Consider the following 15,610-nt stretch of genomic DNA (forward strand, 5'->3'; position numbering starts at 1 on the left):
CCCATCCTACACTAGTTTGCCCCTGCTGAAAAGAGGCACAGACCAGACTGTCTAGGGGAAGCAAAAGGGAAGGGGCATCCCCCAGAACGAAGGCCTAAATAGAGACTGCTTTGAGTAGCTTCGACTCAAGGAGGTTTCCTTTCTCCATACACAGAGAACCAAACAGCCAGGCTATACTGTCAGGCTCTCAATCTTAAGTGCTCTGAACTCAGAACAGGGGTGTGCGTGCGTACGTGCATGTGTGCATGCATGTGTGTGTCTCCTCTCTTAGGCTGGCTCCAAGAGCTAGGGATTCATCTGCATTTAAATCTCCCAGCTCAGCACGCTTCACTCAGTAGTGGGCAGGTTATCTACATGCCCAAGTCTGGCTTTGTGGGTTGAGTATACACACTGGCAGGTCTTGGTTAAGGAAATTTACATTGAGGGGTCCTGTGAGCTTGCCTCCAGTAGATTCTATGAAGATCCACTGTTGTGACTCTCCTTATCCTATAGAGATTCACCAAACATTCCTCATTAGTACCAAAACCAAACCAAACCAAACCTTGCTGGGTACTGGTGGCTCACGTCTATAATCCTAGCTACTCAAGAGGCTGAGATCTGAGGATCATGGTTCAAAGCCAGCCCAGATAGGAAAGTCAGTGACACTCTTGTCTCCAATTAACCATTAAAAAGCTGGGAGCAGAGCTTTGGCTGAAGTGGAACAGTGATAGCCCTTAGCACAAAAACTGGGGTCAGCACTCAGGCCCTGAGTTCAAGCCTCTGAACTGGCAAATACATGTGTGCACACACATACACATCAAGAGATTCCGTTTAGTAAAATGTTCTCATATAAAAGAATGGGGGCAGGCTCCATAGGTTTTCCTGCCATACATGACAGCCTGAAATTTGGTCACTAGCACCACATAGCAAACAAAAAACCTTAATATTTCGAGGTGCCAGTAATTCACACCTGTCAATTCTTGGCTATCCAAAAGGCAGAAAAAGTACAAGAAGGAGGTAACCAACAGTACAAGAAATGTATCCAAGGCCTAACATATGAAACTGTAACCTCTCTGTACATCACTTTGACAATAAATAAAAAAAATAAATAAAAGGGCTGGGGATATGGCCTAGTGGCAAGAGTGCTTGCCTCGTATACATGAGGCCCTGAGTTCAATTCCCCAGCACCACATATACAGAAAATGGCCAGAAGTGGCGCTGTGGCTCAAGTGGCAGAGTGCTAGCCTTGAGCAAAAAGAAGCCAGGGGGGCTGGGGATATGGCCTAGTGGCAAGAGTGCCTGCCTTGGATACACGAGGCCCTAGGTTCGATTCCCCAGCACCACATATACAGAAAACCGCCAGAAGTGGTGCTGTGGCTCAAGCGGCAGAGTGCTAGCCTTGAGCGAGAAGAAGCCAGGGACAGTGCTCAGGCCCTGAGTCCAAGCCCCAGGACTGGCCAAAAAAAAAGAAAAAGAAATAAAGTAAAAATAGCAATGATTTTTTAAAAAGTACAAGAAATTTCATCTCAGGGCTGGGAATATGACCTAGTGTTAAAAGTGCTTGCCTTGTATACATGAAGCCCTGGGTTCGATTCCTCAGCACCACATATATAGAAAAAAGCCGGAAGTAGAGCTGTGGCTCAAGTGGTAGAGTGCTAGCCTTGAGCAAAAAGAAGCCAAGGACTGAGTCCATGCCCCAGGACTGGCAACAAAAACAAAACAAAACAAGAAATTTCATCTCCAAATAACCAACAAAAAGTGGCCTGGAGGGGCTGGGAATATGACCTAGTGGTAAAGTGTTCATTTCTTATACATGAAGCACTGGGTTCCATTCCTCAGCACCACATATGTAGAAAAAGCCAGAGGTGGTGCTGTGGCTCAAGTGGTAGAGTGCTAGCCTTGAGCAAAAAGAAGCCAGAGACAGTGCTCAGGCCCTGAGTCCAAGCCCTGGGACTGGCAAAACAAAACACAAAAAGTGGCCTGGAGGCATGGCTCAAGTGGTAGAGCACACCAGCCATGAGCAAGAAAGCTGAGAAAATACAAATATCTGAGGAAATACCAAGACACAAAAACCAACAAGGAGAGGAGCCAGTGACCAGACTCCCATGAAGTCCAGCAGGGGAAGGGTTAAGAGGGAGGGCCTTCTAAAAGCCTAGGAAAAGTGCCCCACCCAGGGGAGGAACCAGTAGGTTAAAAGGCAAGCAGCTTGAGTGAAGGGAAAGAGACAAGACTGGACTTCCTCCTCACATCCAAGGGCCTCCCCAGTCTTTAGCTCCATCTCCAGGTGAGTCTTGCCAGTGTGCTTGTTGGTCTGACCAGGAGAAACATTTCTGTTTCAGTCGGGTACCTCAGGCTTGCTTAGCCTTGCAGAGGCTTCATTAGGCCAATGCCCTTCAAAGCCACTTTCATTGAACATGATGCTGGCCTGGGAGGGAGCTGAGGAGCAGGGAGGGGGGAAGCTGTGTTTCCAGCCTCTGACTTTCCATAACCATGGTGTTTGCAAAGCCTGCTCCCTTAGTCTCCTACAGGGCTCTGGCTGGGATATCATCATATACTGTAAGTTTGTGATGAGACACTACAGTATAGATGATGTACTAGTCTGGGCACCCCCTGCTCTGGAGCCTGAGGAGGGCAGGGGAGATGCTGCAAGCCCATGGGGCTCATCACACAGCCTGTCACAGCCTGCCAACTGCTGGAGCACTTGGGAATGGCGAGGAAACCGTTACCATTACTGAGTTTAGTAATGGTAATGGTTCTCTTGCTGCTTCCAAAAACGTGCCAGGAAGAGCTCAAGACCCTGGAGGAGATCTCTGGGAGGGAAGGGAACTTTAGTTTAACTTGGGGGTAGGGATGAGGGAACAGATATATTTTTGTTACCTGTTGTAAAGAAATAAAGATGAAAACCAGAATACATGTCTTGTAACTTTATTAGCATCCACAACTGGGCAGATGGATGGGGCTGGAGGGATCAAGGACCTGGGAGAACAAGGCAGCAGTACTATCTTACTCAAGAAATATGAGGTTTTAGACCAGGTGCCTATGGCCCATGACTGTAATTCTAGCTACTCAGGAAGCTGAAATCTGAGGATCAAGGTTGAAAGCCAGGGCTGGGAATGTGACTTCGTGGTAGAGTGCGTGACTAGCATGCATGAAGCCCTGGGTTCGATTCCTCAGTACCACATAGACAGAAAAAGCTGGAAATGGCTCTGTGGCTCAAGTGGCAGAGTGCTAGCCTTGAACAAAAGGAAACCAAGGACAGTGCTCAAGCCCTGAGTGCAAGCCATAAGGCTGGCAAAAAAAGAAAAAGCCAGAAGTGGCACTGTGGCTCAAGTAGTACAGTGCTAGCCTTAAGCAAAAGAAGTTCAGGAACAGTGCCCTGACTTCAAACCCCAGGACTGGAAAAAAAAAAAAAAAAAAGAACAGAAAAATAGGTTAAGTGAGAGTGTGAGGCCCAGAGTTCAAGCTCCAGAACTGACACTGACACACACACACACACACACACACACACACACACACACACACCCCAAAAACAAAAACCAACCACACGTTTTTATATCACTTCAAAGTGATGGAACTGAGGGGAGAAGAGACAGAACTCTTCCTTACTAACAATCAGAATATCAAGGTAGTAGACTCTGGGCCCAATGTGACCTGTGGAATAGAGGTACTGCTTCCCCTGGGGGCCCGGGCAGAGGAATTACACAAGAATTGAACTAAGGCAGGTTCTTTCCTCAAAGGAGACATTGCTGGGATGTGCAGACTCAGCAAAGCCAGGACAAACAGTAGCTAGTCAGTGTCCATGTTCTGCACCAGGCCCTGCAGGCAGTCATAGTCTATGCCTCCTGCCAGCAGCTTGAGCTGTGATGCCCTGCGAGGGGCAGCAGAAGGTGTTCACTTGAGGAGCTTCACAGAGAGGATGATGCGAACGTCACAGAGGAAGATGTCCATGAGGTCCCAGCTAACCTCCTGTGCAATCTGGGAGATCACTTGGCCCTTTTTACCAATTAGGATTCTCTACAATGGATAAAAGAATGGGACATGGTCCTCAGTGTTTCCAAGCAGGGGGAAGCTCCCTGCTTAGGCCAGCCCTCATCTCTCCTCCAAGCCCAGCTTCACTTACCATATGAGATTCTTTGGGTACCAGAAGGTTCTGTTGGATCAACAGCTCCCCATTCGGTCCTTCCTCCCATAACACTGTCTTCTGTACAGGAAGACATCATAACCTGTCAGATCAGCCCATCACTTTGGCTTCTGTATTGTTCTGGGTGCGGGCCCTGGGTAGACACCCCGATCTTTTGTTCTCTGCCCATACCTGTTGCACACCATAGGGCACCTCCTCTGGTAGGTACTCTAGGAGTTTCTCTCGGATTTTGTTGACACAGATCTCTTCAGGTGTCTGGCTAGTGAGGACTTCACTATGGAACTCCCAGGGCCCTGGCTGGGCCTGTGCCAAGAGGTATTGCTGTGGGCACAAAAGAATAGGTGGGTATTCTTAACCCTAATCAGAGCTTCCCTACTTTTAGGAGAAATCTGAGTCATATCTTAACATGGCAGAAACCAAGTATTACAGCCAAGGCTAACTGACCTTTAGTATGTTCACATCCTCCTGGCTTAGGGCTGACAACATGAAGATCTCCTGGAAATGGGGCCAGCCAATCCTCTCTGTCTCTCCCACAGACTGTGTGTTTGAGTCCAAGTCCTTAGCAGCTGGGCTGGGGCAATGGGTGCCAGGATATGAGCGGAAGGCCTGCCTCATATTGAGCTTCTTGCCGTTGACTACTCCCTCAGTGAGGGCTGCTGTGAGCTCCAGGAGAACTGACTTCTGCTTCAGGCAATCTACCTGGGGATGGGATGAACAAAGTATGTGGTTCGCCAGGTGGAGGCCTTGCAAAGAAGCACACTGCTCCCTCAGGTGGTCAGTGCTTACCTTGTTCAAGACAAGGACACTGGGGACCTGGGAGAACTGGGTCAGGCATCGGAGCACCTGGCGGTTGAGCTGATTCCGAGTCCACTTATCTGAAACATCCACAAGAACTACAACTGGAAGACAGAAGGGAAGGCAGAAGAACAAGAATAGAACCACTCTTTCCTTTGATCCACAAAAACTTCCATAATCTGGGTTCTGGCCAGACCTCAACCCCCAAACTACCAGGAATGAAAGGCCCCATAAACTGGGCTTAAGATTTTCATCTTGAGCCTAACCAAGATCAGCAGATTCCATGCTCTTCCATGGGTCTTCCAACAAAGAGCTCTCCAGATGGTGCCTATGGGATAGACATATGCTAGTCAAGATCTTATGACTAATACTTTTTTTTTTTCTTTTTGTTGGTCATGGGGCTTGAACTCTGGGCCTGGGGGCTGTCCCTGAGCTCTTCAGCTTAAGGCTAGTACTCTACCACTTAAGCCACAGTGCCACTTCCAGTTTTCTTGTGGTAAATTGAAGATAAGAGTCTCATAGGGCTGGGGATATAGCCTAGTGGCAAGAGTGCCTGCCTCGGATACACGAGGCCCTAGGTTCGATTCCCCAGCACCACATATACAGAAAACGGCCAGAAGCGGCGCTGTGGCTCAAGTGGCAGAGTGCTAGCCTTGAGCAAAAAGAAGCCAGGGACAGTGCTCAGGCCCTGAGTCCAAGGCCCAGGACTGGCAAAAAAAAAAAAAAAGAGTCTCATAGATTTTCCTGCCTAGGACCGTGATCCTCAGATCTCAGCCTCCTGAGTAGGTAGGATTACAGGCGTGAGCCACAAGTGCCTGGAAACTGATACATTTTTGATGAGCAGTGGGATGTGCTAAGAGGGTTTGTCATGATGGAATCTCCCCACCCTCTCTTCAATATTTCCCCCACCACCAATTGTTTCCTTAGCTATTACCTCTTCTTTTTAACAGGACTGATGATGCCAGGTGTGTCAAGTAGAATCTAAAAAGAGAAAGAAATATATCTACATAAAAACATTATGGCCAAATTCAACGCAATCCCCATCAAAATCCCAGCTACATTCTTCACTGAAATAGAGAAAGCAACCCATAAATTCATATGGAACAGCAAAAGACCTAGAATAGCCAAAGCAATTCTAGGCAAAAAAAAAAAGCAGTGCAGGAGGTATCACAATACCAGACTTCAAGCTCTATTATAGAGCCATCATAACAAAAACAGCCTGGTATTGGTATAAAAACAGACCAGAAGACCAATGGATTAGAATTGAAGATCCAGAAATAAAACCGCACTCTTACAGTCAGCTGATATTCGACAAAGGAGCTAAAGACATACAATGGAATAAACAGAGCCTCTTCAACTACTGGTGCTGGGAAAACTAGGCAGCCATATGCAGAAAACTCAAAGTAGACCCTAGCCTATCACCATGCACCAAGATCAACTCAAAATTGATCAAGGACCTCAACATCAGACCTGAATCCTTGAAACTACTGAAGGACAGAGTAGGAAAGACGCTAGAACTTATAGTCACAGGAAGGCACAGGGGCACAACAGTTAGGGGAGAGACTCAACAAATGGGACTACTACAAAATAAAAAGTTTCTGCACAGCTAAGGACATAGCCACCAAACTAGAAAGATAGCCAACCATATGGGAAAGGATCTTTACCAGCACAGCCACAGACAAAGGCCTAATATCTGTCATCTACAGAGAACTAAAAAAACTAAGCCTCTCCAAGCCCAGTAAACTAATTAGGAAATGGGTAAAGGAGCTAAAGGGAGACTTCACAAGAGAAGAGATAAAAATGGCAAAGAAACATATGAGGAGCTGTGCCTTGGAGATGCCATCTTTAATGGCAGCAGGGTGCCCTCCTCATAGCTAAGCTGTTAATGACATTAAGTTTTTTACTCATCAGCATTGTTTTAATTCTAGATGGGATCCCAGAGAAGGATGATGACTGTGGCATTGGTGGCTGGGTACTGGTGGCTTACACCTATAACTCTAGCTACTCAGGAGGGACAGCACCCAGGCTGAGTACAAGCCCAAGTGCTGGCGAACATGCATGCACATGAATGCATACACGAATACACAATTTTTTTAAAAAAGAACAAGAAGGGAAGTAGTGAAAGAAGCAGTAAAGAGGAACTGGGAATATGGCCTAGTGGCAACAGTGCTTACCTCATATACCTGAAGCCCTGGGTTCGATTCCCCAGCACCACATATACAGAAAATGGCCAGAAGTGGCACTGTGGCTCAAGTGGCAGAGTGCTAGCCTTGAGCAAAAGAAGACAGGGACAGTGCTCAGGCCCTGAGTCCAAGCCCAGGACTGGCCAAAAAAAAAAAAAAAAGCAGTAAAGAGGAAATGATACTTCAGTCTAGATTGCAAAGGGGGGTAAGTAGAGATAGAACTGCAGATAAGGAATGTAAGCATTGTTTTCTTTAAGCCTAATGGCAAGGAAGACTTGTTTAGCTTCACTCTCTGTCCTGTTTTCAGAGTTCCCTTTTCAGATACCTACCACCTGAGCCTCTTTCTCTGTGATGACCCCCAGAGCTTGGCAGCGAGTGGTGTGAACTTTCTTGGACACAGGGAATACCTGTCAGAAACAAAGAAGTAGCAGTGAGAGCCCACATCCCTCTAGAACCATCCATGAAGGCAAAGCAAGACGTGAGAGATGAGCTGGGAATGTGGCTTAGTGGTAGAATCCTTGCCTAGGATGCATGAAGCCCTGGGTTCAATTCCACAGTACCACATACACAGAAAAGGCCAGAAATGGTGCTGTGGCTCAAGCGGTAGAGTTCTAGCCTTGAGCAAAAAAAAAAAAAAAGCTCAGGGACAGTGCTCCAGGCCACTTTCAAGTCCCAGGACTTGGGAAAAAAAAGAAAGAAGTGGGGCTGGGAATATGGCCTTGTGGCAAGAGTGCTTGCCTCGTATACATGAAGCCCTGGGTTCGATTCCTCAGCACCACATATATAGAAAACGGCCAGAAGTGGCGCTGTGGCTCAAATGGCAGAGTGCTAGCCTTGAGCAGAAAGAAGCCAAGGACAGTACTCAGGCCTGGAGTTCAAGTCCCAGCACTGGCAAAAAAAAAAAAAAAAAAAGTGAGAGATTAAAAGGGCGTGTATGGGGAGGTAAAGGTGCTCCGTACTTTTCTGCCCAGCAGCTGGTTGGAGAGCGTTGACTTCCCTGCATTTGGGGCTCCCAGGATGACCACTCGTAGGACCCGGGAGTTCTCAGGCATGTTAGGGGAATGAACCAAGAGTTGATCCTGCTCATCTGTGTTTGGATGGAGAGAGGAGAGACAGAGGAATCTGAACTCACTGTCAGATGCTGTGCCTTAACTTCCCTACCCACCAAGAAAATGAAGACACAATGTTAGAATATCAAGCTATGTTTTGGTAGCTCAGCACACCCATTATCTACTCAGGAGGCTGAGGATCATGGTTCAAAGCAAGCCTGGGCAGAAGTCTTCAAGACTCTACCTTCAATTAACTAGCAAAATGCCAACTGGAGGCGTGGTAGTCCAGCAAGCAAGCAGAGTTCAAGTCCATATACCAACAGATGCACTAACACACAAAAGATTAGTGGAGGGGCTGGGAATATGGCCTAGTGGCAAGAGTGCTCGCCTCCCGCACCACATATACAGAAAATGGCCAGAAGTGGTGCTGTGGCCCAAGTGGCAGAGTGCTAGCCTTGAGCAAAGAAAAGCCAGGGACAGTGCTCAGGCCCTGAGTCCAAGCCCCAAGACTGGCAAAAAAAATAATAATAATTAAAAAAAAAAGATTAGTGGACCATGTTGAAGCATTTTATATCCAACTTTTTAAAATAAATTTATTTTTATTTTATTTTTATTTATTTTGCCAGTCCTGGGGCTTGGACTCAGGGCCTGACCACTGTCCCTGGTTTTTTTTTGCTCAAGGCTAGCACTCTGCCACTTGAGCCACAGCGCCACTTCTGGCCATTTCCTGTATATGTGGTGCTAGGGAATTGAACCCAGGGCTTCATGTATGGGAGGCAAGCACTCTTGCCACTAGGCCATATTTCCAGCCCTTTTATATCCAACTTTAAAGACTAAGTTTGGCTTTTAGTTTATTTGATTTTATCAACTTGCTAACTTCTCTAAGTCCTTAGTTTTCTTTTTTAAAATTTATTTAGTTCATTGTCAAAGTGATGTACAGAGGGGTTACAGTTTCATACATAAGGCAGTTCCTACATTTCTTATCCAATTTGTTACCTCCTCTTTCACACACACCCTCACCTTCCCCCTCCCATTTTCCTTCCTCCACTCCTTAGTTTTTTCATATGTAGAATTGACATTAACAGAATCTACTTTAGGGCTGGGGATATGGCCTAATGGTAAAGTGCTCGCCTCGTATACATGAAGCCCTGGGTTCAATTCCCCAGCACCACATATATAGAAAATGGCCAGAAGTGGTGCTGTGGCTCAAGTGGCAGAGTGCTAGCCTTGAGCAAAAAAAAAAAAAAAAAAAAAAAAGAAGCCAGGGACAGTGCTCAGGCCCTGAGTCCAAGACCCAGGACTGGCAAAAACAAACAAACAGAATCTACTTTAAACTATTTCAATTGGTAACCCAATAAAAAACAATCAGTGTAGGCGAGGCACAGTTGGTACAAACCTATAATCCCAGAACTTGGAATATCTAGGCAGAAAAAACATTGAATTTGAAACTAGCCACAAATGGTAACTCCTCTGTACATCACCTTTATACTAGTAACAAAAAATTATAATAAAATCAAGAGTTTTTATTTGGCTAAAAAAAAAGCTGAGGGCCAGTGGCTCACACCGGTAATCCTTGTTACTCAGGAGATTGAGATTTGAGGACTGCACTTCAAAGACCCAGGGCAGGAAAGCCCATGAGACTCTTATCTCCAATTAACCACCAGAAAAACCACAAGTGGTACTGTAGCTCAAGTGGTAGAGCACTAGCCTGGAGCTGAAGAGTTCAGGGACAGTGCCCAGGCCCTGAGTTCAAGCCCTAGGAATGTCGAGAGAGAAAAAGAGAGAGAGAGAGAGAGAGAGAGAGAGAGAATGTTATTTCTCAAGTGCAATTTAATGTTGTTTGTTTGCCTGTTTGTTTGGGTTGTTGGGCTTTAACTTGAGGCCTGGGCACTGTCTCTCAGCTATTTTTACTCAAGGCTAACACTCTACCACACTGAGCCATAGCACCACTTCTGGTTGTTTTCTGGTGGTTAATTGGAGACAAGTCTCACAGACTTTCCTTCCCAGACTGGCTTTGAACCCTAATACTCAGATCTCAGCCTCCTGAGTAACTAGGATTACAGGCATGAACCACCAGAGCCTGGCTGTTTCAGTTTTGGTGGTGGTTCTCAGGTTTTGAACTCAGAGCCTCATGCTTAAACCATATCCTCAAGCCCTGTTTTTTGTTGGTTATTTTGGAGATGACATTTGGTGAATTTTCTCCCTCATTTTGCCTCAGGCTCGATTTCCCAGATCTCAGATTCCTAAGTAGCAAGAATTACAAGCTTGCACCACATGCTGTACTTTGTGTGTGAGTGTATGTGTGTGCCAATACTTGGACTTGAACTCAAGGCCCTATACTCTTGCTTTCAAGGCTAGTGCCACAGGTCTACTTCTGGCTTTTTGTGGTTCTGCTTGGGTTTCAAACAGCAATCCTCAGATCTTAGCCTCCTGAGTTCACACTAGCATCCAGCCTTTTGTTTTGTTTTTGGAGACAGTCTTTCTATTATTGCTGGAGTTGGCTTTGAACTGTTGGGATCCTCCTGCCACTGCCTCTCCAGTGCTAGGATTACAGAAGTGCATCACATCACATAGTGTAAATTAGGGTCTTGACAAAAATTAGATGGAGCTCAACATGTGTTTACTGTTTGGCATTTGTGGGCACAAGTCCACAACACTGCTGGCCCTCTTGGTCTTCGATTATGTCTTCTGGTTGCTGGAAAATTAGATCCCTCTCTTGCAGGGCTCCCAATTTATTTTCCACACACAAAAAATGTGGGCCAAAAACATATCCCCAGAGACAGCGAGGTTTTCCTAACAAGGGCCTTTCAATGCTAAAACGAAAAGCGCAGGAAAACCAATCAGATCACAAGGGCTATGTAGTGTGGCCTGGCCTCAAAAACAAACAAATAGACAAACAAAACCTATATGAAGCCCTTTACCTTTGCTCATCGACACGGCTGGGACACGAGGAATCCGTGAGCTATCAGGCTGGGGGATTCCGAGGAGGCGGTCGAGGGCTGAGCCTTGGCCAAAACGGCGAGAGGCAGGAGCCAGGCGGGGACCGGAGAAAGTAGTGCCCACAACACAAGACACGCACCTCCTCTGACAGCCTAGAAGGGGGCGGATCGGGGCCACCCATTCCCTCACGGAGTCGGGACCCTGTTTCCAGACCCCTACGACCCCCCGAAACAGCCCAAGCCCCCATCGGCTGGAGGCAGCCATTCCGGCAGCAAAGCACCTTGGGAGTCCACCGGGAGTGCATCTGATTGGACAGCGAGGCGGAGGAACCATCGAGTACAAGAAAACTAGATCGGCCCAGAGGGAGCCAACGGAGACTCACGGGATATCGGAGGTGTCCCGGAGATGGAGCCGCCGCGGAGATGGGCGGGGCCTAGGATATGCGTCAGGGTTGCCAACTGTACCGTACACGTCCTGTTTCCTTCTGCCCATGTTTTGCCAAAGTGCCCTTCTGTCTCTTTCAGGCTAAGCGGCAGAAATCCTCCTCCTTTTCCTCCTCCTCTCTTTCCTTCTCCCTCCCCCTCCTCCTGCCCCCTCCTCCCCTTCCTTCCCCCTCCCCCTCCTCCTGCCCCCTCCTCCCCTTCCTTCCCCCTCCCCCTCCTCCTGCCCCCTCCTCCCCTTCCTTCCCCCCTCCTCCTGCCCCCTCCTCCCCTTCCTTCCCCCTCTCCCTCCTCCTGCCCCCTCCTCCCGCCCCTCCTCCCCTTCCTTCCCCCTCCTCCTGCCCCCTCCTCCCCTTACTCCCCCTCCCCTCTTTTTCCCCCTCCTCCTCCCTCCTTCCCCTTCTCCCCCTCCCCCTCCTCCTGCCCACTCCTCCCCTTACTCCCCCTCCCCCTCCTCCTGCCCACTCCTCCCCTTACTCCCCCTCCCCTCCTTCTCCCCCTCCTCTCCCCCCTCCAGTCTGGCTGTGCTGAGACAGTGGACCGGGCTTGGGCCTGGAGAATCCCCCTGGATTATTTTGCCCTTCTCAACTTCGTGCAGTCAGGATCCTACGGCAAGGTGCTATCTTTCTGTAAGGAGAGGTCCTTTGGTCACGGGTTGTTCCCGAGTTCCTTTTCCCTTTCCTTTTAGTTTTCGAGACAGGATCTTGTCCTGTGACCTAGGGGTGCAACATGAGATCCTACTGCCTCATCTGTCCCTGCACTTTAACCAGAGGGAAGAAGAAGTAAAGCCATAGCTGTCTCTCTATATAATTTTTTTTTTTTTTGTCAGTCCTGGGGCTTGGACTCAGGATCTGAGCACTGTCCCTGGCTTCTTTTTGCTCAAGGCTAGCACTCTGCCACTTGAGCCACAGCGCCACTTCTGGCCGTTTTCTAGATATGTGGTGCTGGAGAATCGAACCCAGGGCTTCATGTATAGGAGGCGAGCTCTCTTGCCACTAGGCCATATTCCCAGCCCCCTCTATATAATTTTTGATCTGTTTATTTCTCCTCAGGGTAGGCAAAACAGTAAGGAGATGGGAATAAAACAGAAGAGGTCTAGGGGAGGGGGATTTCAATGAATGAGATTTCTTTTCTCAAAGTTGGAACAATTTTTTGTTTGCCAGTGGCAATGTACCAGTATACAGGAGAAAACGTGGCACAGAATTTTTGGGAGGTGACGGGCACCACCAGGACAGGCTACTGTTGAGGAATAGGGGGTTGGTGTTCCAAAAAACTTTGAATGACACAGAATTGACAGAGCCAGAGACGCCAAATGGCACCAGGCTCCAGTTTTCAGGCTGCCTGCTTTGTTAGTGGAAGGAACGGCCTTTTTAGAACATGATATTCTAGATGTTCTTTGGGCATATGGATCCCAGAGGAAAACAATATTTATTACTAAATATGTGAGGTGACAAGTAATTAGAAAAAATAAGAATCTTCTTTGATGGACAATTAGGTAAAATGTCATTAAAACTGCAACTAAACTGGACACCAGTGCTTTAAGCATATAATCTAGCTACTCAGTAGGCTGAGATCTGAAGATTAAGGTTCAAAGTTAGCCCAGGCAGGAAAGTCCATGAGATTTTTTTTTTTTTTTTTTGCCAGTCTTGGGGGTTGGAGTCAGGGCCTGGGCACTGTCCCTGGGTTCTTTTTGCTCAAGGCTAGCACTCTACCACTTGAGCCACAGCGCCACCTCTGGCCTATTCTATATAGGTGGTGCCAAGGAATACAACCCAGGGCTTCATGTATACAAGGCAAGCAACTTTACCACTAGGCCATATTCCCAGCTCCATGTCCATGAGACTATTATCTCCAAATAACTATCAGAAAACTGGAAGTGGTGCTATGACTGAAAGTAGTAGAGTGCTAGCCTTGAGTGAAAGAGCTCAGGGATAGTGCCTAAACCCTGAGTTCAAGCCTTAAGATGGATAGAAAAAAAAATAGTATGGAATCACCACTGCTCTGTGGGAAACAAGAAAAGCCTCCAGCTCCTTTGTTCTGCTGGAAGCACCACGCCCTGTGGAATAGTGCATAAATTCTAACTTTCCTCCTCCTTTCTCTGTATATTGGGTTCAGAGATTACATTTTGTCCATGTGAATACAGACAATTAGCATTATCAACATATATCTGTCTACTTTCTCTTGTTCAGAAAAAAACAACTTTTAAAAATGGGGTTAAAGGGCTGGGGATATGGCCTAGTGGCAAGAGAGCTTGCCTCATATACATGAGGTCCTAGGTTCAATTCCCCAACACCACATATACAGAAAATGGCCAGAAGTGGCGCTGTGGCTCAAGTGGCAGAGTGCTAGCCTTGAGCAAAAGGAAGCCAGGGACAGTGCTCAGGCCCTGAGTTCAAGGCCCAGGACTGGCCAAAAAAAAAAAAAATGGGGTTAAAGAAGATCAGCAAAGGGTGGGTTTGAGATGTTTGGGTGAGTTAAGTGAGTGTACTGACCACATGCCTTCTCCTTTGGTATGTATAATTGTGATATTTAACTGTCATCCTTGCAGTTTAAGATGACACTTTTTTGGGGCTTGGACTTGGGGCCTGAGCACTGTCCCTGGCTTCTTTTTGCTCAAGGCTAGCACTCTGCCACTTGAGCCACAGCACCACTTCCAGCTTTTTCTATATATGTGGTGCTGAGGAGCTTCATGTATAGGAGGCAAGCACTCTTGCCACTAGGCCATATTCCTGGCCCCTAAGATGACACTTTAATTTTTTTTGTTGTTGTTGTTGCCAGTCCTGAGGCTTGAACTCAGGGCCTGAGCACTGTCCCTGGCTTCTTTTTGCTCAAGGCTAGCACTCTGCCACTTGAGCCACAGTGCCACTTCCAGCTTTTTTCTATACATGTGGTGCTGAGGAATCGAACACAGGGCTTCATGTATACGAGGTGAGCACTTTACCACTAGGCCATATTCCCAGCCCCAAGATGACACTTTTTTTTTCGGCCAGTCCTGGACCTTGTACTCAGGGCCTGAGCACTGTCCCTGGCTTCTTTTTGCTCAAGGCTAGCACTCTGCTACTTGAGCCATAGTGCCACTTCTGGCTGTTTTCTATATATGTGGTGCCAGGGAATCGAACCCAGGGCTTCATGTATACAAGGCAAGCACTCTTGCCACGAGGCCATATTCCCAAACCACAAGATGATACTTTTAAAGTTTTGTTTGTTTGTTTTTTGCCAGTCCTAGGCCGTGAACTCAGGGGCTGAGCACTGTCCCTGGCTTCTTTTTTGCTCAAGGCTAGCACTCTGCCACTTGAGCCATAGTGCCACTTCAGGCCATTTTCTGTATATGTGGTGCTGAGAAATCGAACCCAGGGCCTCATGTATATGAGGCAAGCACTCTTGCCACTAGGCCATATTCCCAGCCCAATGATGATACTTTTAAAATAGTATTTTCTCCTAATAATGACTTGAGCTCTGCCACTACAGGAGAATCAGCAGGTCCTGTAGGATCTCATTTGGAATTGACATTCTCTATTGTAATTTTGTTCATTTACTTAAATTTTTTTTTTTACTGTGGTCACTGTATATGATCTTGGTACACTGGATATTGTATATATACTTATCTGAACTAGGGAAGGGAAAGAAAAACGAGGGAGGGTGTAACAAATAAGACAAGAAATTTACTCACTACCTTATTATATAACTGTACCCCCTCTGTACATCACCTTGTCAATAAAATTTAATTTTTTTTTTTTTTTTTTTGGCCAGTCCTGGGCCTTGGACTCAGGGCCTGAGCACTGTCCCTGGCTTCTTCCCGCTCAAGGCTAGCACTCTGCCACTTGAGCCACAGCGCCGCTTCTGGCCGTTTTCTGTATATGTGGTGCTGGGGAATCGAACCTAGGGCCTCGTGTATCCGAGGCAGGCACTCTTGCCACTAGGCTATATCCCCAGCCCTAGTTTCTTCTTCTTGAAGAAAGGAAGGCAGCAGAGGAGACGAGCAAGGGGCCAGGCGAGCTTGGGGGTCGCACACCTTGGTTCAAGTCCAAGCTCACTCAGGGCCTCAGCTCTCCCTGAGCTCTTTTGCTCAAGGCTTTGAGCCAT

General features: G+C 47.3%; 1 protein-coding gene and 1 long non-coding RNA gene across 3 annotated transcripts; one reads left to right on the forward strand and one right to left on the reverse strand.

Moving 5' to 3' along the window:
* Nucleotides 1–2,209: 2,209 nt before the first annotated feature.
* Nucleotides 2,210–2,888, forward strand: LOC125366022. Its single transcript, XR_007213771.1, has 2 exons — nt 2,210–2,263; nt 2,451–2,888. It is a non-coding gene; the product is annotated as an uncharacterized LOC125366022 (long non-coding RNA).
* A 604-nt stretch (nt 2,889–3,492) lies between these two features.
* Eral1 (Era like 12S mitochondrial rRNA chaperone 1) lies at nt 3,493–11,371 on the reverse strand. 2 transcript variants are annotated; one of them, XM_048366406.1, is made up of 10 exons: nt 11,069–11,371; nt 8,058–8,185; nt 7,428–7,505; nt 5,850–5,896; nt 5,182–5,243; nt 4,907–5,019; nt 4,565–4,819; nt 4,292–4,441; nt 4,100–4,180; nt 3,493–3,954 (listed from the first exon to the last, which is right to left on the reverse strand). In XM_048366406.1, the coding sequence occupies exons 1-10, from the start codon at nt 11,349–11,351 to the stop codon at nt 3,871–3,873; spliced, it is 1,281 nt and encodes a 426-aa protein (XP_048222363.1). In that variant the 5' UTR covers nt 11,352–11,371; the 3' UTR covers nt 3,493–3,870. The 2 variants fall into 2 exon arrangements, with proteins under 2 accessions (XP_048222363.1, XP_048222362.1); XM_048366405.1 differs by having other exon boundaries at nt 3,493–3,993.
* Nucleotides 11,372–15,610: the final 4,239 nt, after the last annotated feature.

Source organism: Perognathus longimembris, chromosome 17 (genome assembly GCF_023159225.1).
Source record: "Perognathus longimembris pacificus isolate PPM17 chromosome 17, ASM2315922v1, whole genome shotgun sequence".
NCBI lineage: Eukaryota > Metazoa > Chordata > Mammalia > Rodentia > Heteromyidae > Perognathus > Perognathus longimembris.